This window comes from Prosopis cineraria, unplaced genomic scaffold (assembly GCF_029017545.1).
Source record: "Prosopis cineraria cultivar Desert tree isolate PC_DT_omini unplaced genomic scaffold, ASM2901754v1 PC1917, whole genome shotgun sequence".
NCBI lineage: Eukaryota > Viridiplantae > Streptophyta > Magnoliopsida > Fabales > Fabaceae > Prosopis > Prosopis cineraria.
Window position 1 is genome coordinate 1 of NW_026557242.1, and position 4,355 is coordinate 4,355.

A 4,355-nucleotide genomic window follows, 5' to 3' on the forward strand; every position below is an offset into this window, starting at 1 on the left:
AGTCGTTTGACCCTCACACTATTAGTTTTATTCCAACAATTTTTACATTAAACTTTCAAATATTGACAAATATTATCAAATGTTGACATATTGGATTTAATTTTTTCAAAATAACAATGATTGACATAAAAATAATCATTTGAAATTAAATATGTTAGAATTAAAGGACTAAAAAGATATTTACAAGATTAAATAACCAAATTGAAACCTTATATAAGTTAAGGACTAAAAGTATACTTCAGCCTGGTTATTTTTCTCTTGTTTGACCAACACCAAAAACACTCTAAAAGACAGAATATATGCAAATTTATTTAATTATTTAATTACTTGACTGCAAATATATATAATTTGACGACAAGCCATATTCTATTAGATGGGTTAGCTACATGGCTTTTTTAATTATCAATATCTATATGAGTTTCAACAGAGTATTATGTTTCCTACCAAGAGCCTAATACAATCCTCCTCCTTTATCTAGGCTTAATTACAATAAATAATCAACTAGTTCGAAAAGAAGAAAAATATGCCAACCTCCTAAGCATATAGATGCACAGATTGGTACAGCTCAAAATTCAATATAGGAGACGACACCAGGCAATAGTTCAAAGCTATATAGATTGACAGATGAAAGTCCATGAGTGCGTGTTTCCTTTTTTAGTAGATATACAAACGCATAGCAAATTAGCTGTCCACAAAAGTAATGCCTCCAAGTGATGCTTTTATATGGCTGTACAAGCTAGAGACAAGAAACAGAAATTTTGATTCCTCCTGTATCAGCTCAACAGATATTCATTTTTTTTATAAAAAGAAAAAAATAATAAGAATGCCATTTGTTTACTAGTCGTGCACGGAAGGGCTCAAACTTTCTAAGACAAATGAAGCCAAGAGTAGCTATCAGAAACAAAGCACCTCCCTATTGGTATGCAAAGCACATAAAGCATTTTAGTTAGCTTTCAAATGCTACATAAGAATATGGCTCATTGATGTGCAAAACCTATGCAATGGACCCCAATTTCTTGAGATATTTAAAATCTTATGGTCCCCTACCCACTTTAATCTCGAATTTACTGCTCCAGTAATATGCAGACTCCCATACTGATCCATTCGAGATGTATTGGCTTTTCAAGAGGAACTTCACATTGATTTGGCTCGGTTACATAGCTTGGATATCCCTGTACAGAGCAGACACAAAACAGAGCTTACATCATGGAACAACCGCTTGATTCAAACCAACCCAAATGCATGTTTTGCTGCATCAAGGGTATTAGAGAGAAGCATTGATATTGTTACTGGTCCCAAACCTCCGGGCACCGGAGTAAGGGCTGATGCCACCTTTGATTGCCTCCTCATAGCAAACATCTCCTATGGTACGAAAGCCTTCTTTGTCAGGATTCTGCAAGTTATATTAAGTACATGAATGAATAGAAAGCCAAGGAAATTTATCTTATCTCTTCGTAGCAAGATTCTCTTTTTTCTTTTTTTCTTTTTGTTTTTTGTTTTGGTCCCTTTGTTGTGATAACCATTGGGTTTTTTAACATTACAAGTGAATCTAAATTGCTCAAATGTCGGGCCCCAAATGGAGGATAGCTCTCTCATTATACTTTTATCTTTCCTTTTTTTTTTTTTTTTTTTTGCGCTAACCATAATATTTAAAGTTTAAATCCTACTTAAAGAAGCATCGTCCCTCTTACTCAACCCAAAAGCACGATTTCCCTCTTATAATTCTTCATCTTTCTTCTCTTTTGAAAGCCAGCAAGCAGATTTTGGTCATGTTTGGCAAGTGTACAGTTTTATATAACCTGAGGCCCCTTCAAGGCCTACGACTAATGGAAGTTCTCTTAGTTAACCTGTTCTATTTCCAGGTCCTTTCATTTTTTTTCTTTTTTCATTATGCCCTACTCCATTTTAGTTTATAGGGATGCTACCTTTTGTAGAAGTTAGAGCATAGTCAACTATCATAGCAACTCGAGATGAATTTTACTAAGCGAGCACTCGGTCAAGGAAAGGAGGACAGAAATTCTGAAGTTTTATTAACTATCCCTCATTTGTAATAAGGAACACTGTAGTTATTAAAAAAAGTGCTCAAATAAATAGTCAAATTACACATAAATGTTAGACTTATCCTCATTGTACATTATAACCGTATCTGAAACAACAACAAGAACAATCACGACAGTAAAAGAAAATGAACATTTGTAAAACCTAACATTAAACTGTGAAATTATAAGAACACAATAGAGGTAGGCATAGCCTACTCTCATGAAATTAAAACTTATACAAACACTTCTATAATTAAAAAAAAATCTCCAGAGGAAGTAAAAGTTATGGTGAAAGAGAGAAATTAGAATCCAAGGCTTCCTTTTGGCTGTAATTACTTCCATTTGCATCAATTTTCTGTTCTTTTTTTTTTTTCAAGACAAATTTGATAATTGATTGGAAATAGCCTTGCAATCTGACAGTTATAAAACTGAAATTGTTAATGCCTTTTTGCTCATTTAGCCTACCTGAAATGACAGAAAGTTTGTACCTTCACTTGATTTGTACCCATGTCAATCACAACTGCTCCTTGCTTTAACCAATTGCCACGAATTATATTGGGCATTCCAACATCTGCTACAACAATTTCAGCTTCAGAAGTTATCCGTTCTGGGTTCTCCGTGAATGCATGTATCATGCTTACTGTTGCATGGTGCCTCTACTTCAAAGACAATAAATTAGCAATGTGGCTACAGGAACATTATGCTCAGCAACAACATATGTACTCACCTGCAATAGCAACGAAGTGGGTAACCCAGCAATTTTACTTCTTCCAATTACAACTGCTCTTTTTCCACCAATTTCAACCCCATGTCTGAGCAACAACTCAATGCAGCCCTTGGAGGCACAAGGAATGAAGAATGGTTTTCTTCCCCTCATGGCAAGGTTTCCTATATTTAAGGGATGAAAGCCATCAACATCCTTTTCTGGACTCACAAAGTTGATAACATTTTCCTCGTCCAAATGCTGCATATTAATTTCAAATAACCAAGTCAATAATAATGACATCCACATTGAACCAAATAATCCCATCAATTGTTATTATCAGAATTTTCATACTCAAAATTCCTATGAGAGGCCAAAACAACTTATTCACAGTACTAGAACTGATTTAGATCAAGCGAAGCCTCCGAGTGCTCTGAATCAGGGCTGTAGATTAATAAGCACAGTAAATTCGTAAACAGTAAAAATGGAATTCAAATTACTTGAGGAAGAGGAAGTTGCACAATGATGCCATGTACAGCTGGGTCTTTGTTAAAACTGGCGACGACATCAAGCAGTTCTTTTTCTTCACAGTTTTCAGGCAACAGAGCCACCGATGTTGCAATGCCAACTTGCTCACAGGCTTTTAACTTAATGTGGATGAAGGTCTGAGAATCTCTTCTATCACCAACAAGAACCACAGCCAATTTAGGGGACTTCCCAATTATCCTTTTAATTCTGCCTATTTCTTCAGCCACCTTTTGTTTTACATCTTGGGCAACTGATTTACCTCCAAGAATTGCAGCATTAGACTTCGCCTCTTTTGCATTACAAAAAACAAAAAACAAAACCCATTAACAAAGGAGACCAAAGCAGAGCTCTAAAGAACACAAGAACCACGGCAATATGCTCATCCTTTTGCACGACAACTAACCCCAAAGAAACCGCCCCCCCCCCCCCAAAAAAAATAACTTAAGTGACCAAAACAGAGGATTACATGACAGTAGCGCAGTAATTTGATAAGTGGATACCTACAAACTCATAGTTGGGTTTCTCTGAGAAATGGGTATCAGAAGAAGTGTTCTTTTTGGGAACCCAAATATCAGGAAGGTCGGGGCCAAGAAGAGCACACGAAGATGGAAGAGACCAAGAATGAAACAGTGATTTTCTCAGGATTCTACGCCAACCCAGAGCAGCCCCAGAAGAGGCACGGGCTAGCATATTTGATGCTTTCCTTCGATTATTATTACAGGAAAAGATTATCTCGGGAATTAGGAGGTTGGGAAAGAAAGCCAGCCACTGAAGTGAAGAGCGCAACGATGGCAAGGTGGGCTAGCTTATTTGATTAAGCTTGATCCTACTTATCCGCCTTCGTTTGATGGACCGTCCTGAAAAGATAATATGGTTGAGAATTTGGACTTCGGATCCGAGCGAGTCAAATGCACCTGTCATACCCAACCATTTCCATGTCAAGTGCACAAGTTGTCCAGCAAAAAGGTTCATTTGAGAGATTTTTATTGTTCACTGATTCAACACTAAATATTTGCACCTTTTCAAGGCAGTTTATATTGATTTTTCACTTGCAAGCAGAGCATTTAAAAATGCAACCATCGTTA

At 36.3% G+C, this 4,355-nt stretch overlaps 1 protein-coding gene across 2 annotated transcripts; it reads right to left on the reverse strand.

Moving 5' to 3' along the window:
• Window positions 1-1,249: 1,249 nt before the first annotated feature.
• Window positions 1,250-4,128, reverse strand: LOC129301140 (bifunctional protein FolD 1, mitochondrial-like). Of its 2 annotated transcripts, none has more exons than XM_054939711.1 (5): window positions 3,771-4,128; window positions 3,243-3,559; window positions 2,767-3,003; window positions 2,528-2,695; window positions 1,250-1,393 (listed from the first exon to the last, which is right to left on the reverse strand). In XM_054939711.1, exons 1-5 carry the CDS (start codon window positions 3,958-3,960, stop codon window positions 1,265-1,267), a joined length of 1,041 nt encoding a protein of 346 aa, XP_054795686.1. In that variant the 5' UTR covers window positions 3,961-4,128; the 3' UTR covers window positions 1,250-1,264. The 2 variants fall into 2 exon arrangements, with proteins under 2 accessions (XP_054795686.1, XP_054795687.1); XM_054939712.1 differs by having other exon boundaries at window positions 1,319-1,393; window positions 2,505-2,695; window positions 3,771-4,127.
• Window positions 4,129-4,355: the final 227 nt, after the last annotated feature.

Coding starts and splice junctions, on each gene's coding strand:
- LOC129301140 (XM_054939711.1), bottom strand. CDS start 3,960: ATGCTAGCCCGTGCCTCTTCTGGGGCTGCTCTGGGTTGGCGTAGAATC. Junction 3,560..3,770: donor ACCCAACTATGAGTTTGTAG/GTATCCACTTAT, acceptor GTAATGCAAAAG/AGGCGAAGTCTAATGCTGCA. Junction 2,696..2,766: donor CCACTTCGTTGCTATTGCAG/GTGAGTACATAT, acceptor TCTTTGAAGTAG/AGGCACCATGCAACAGTAAG.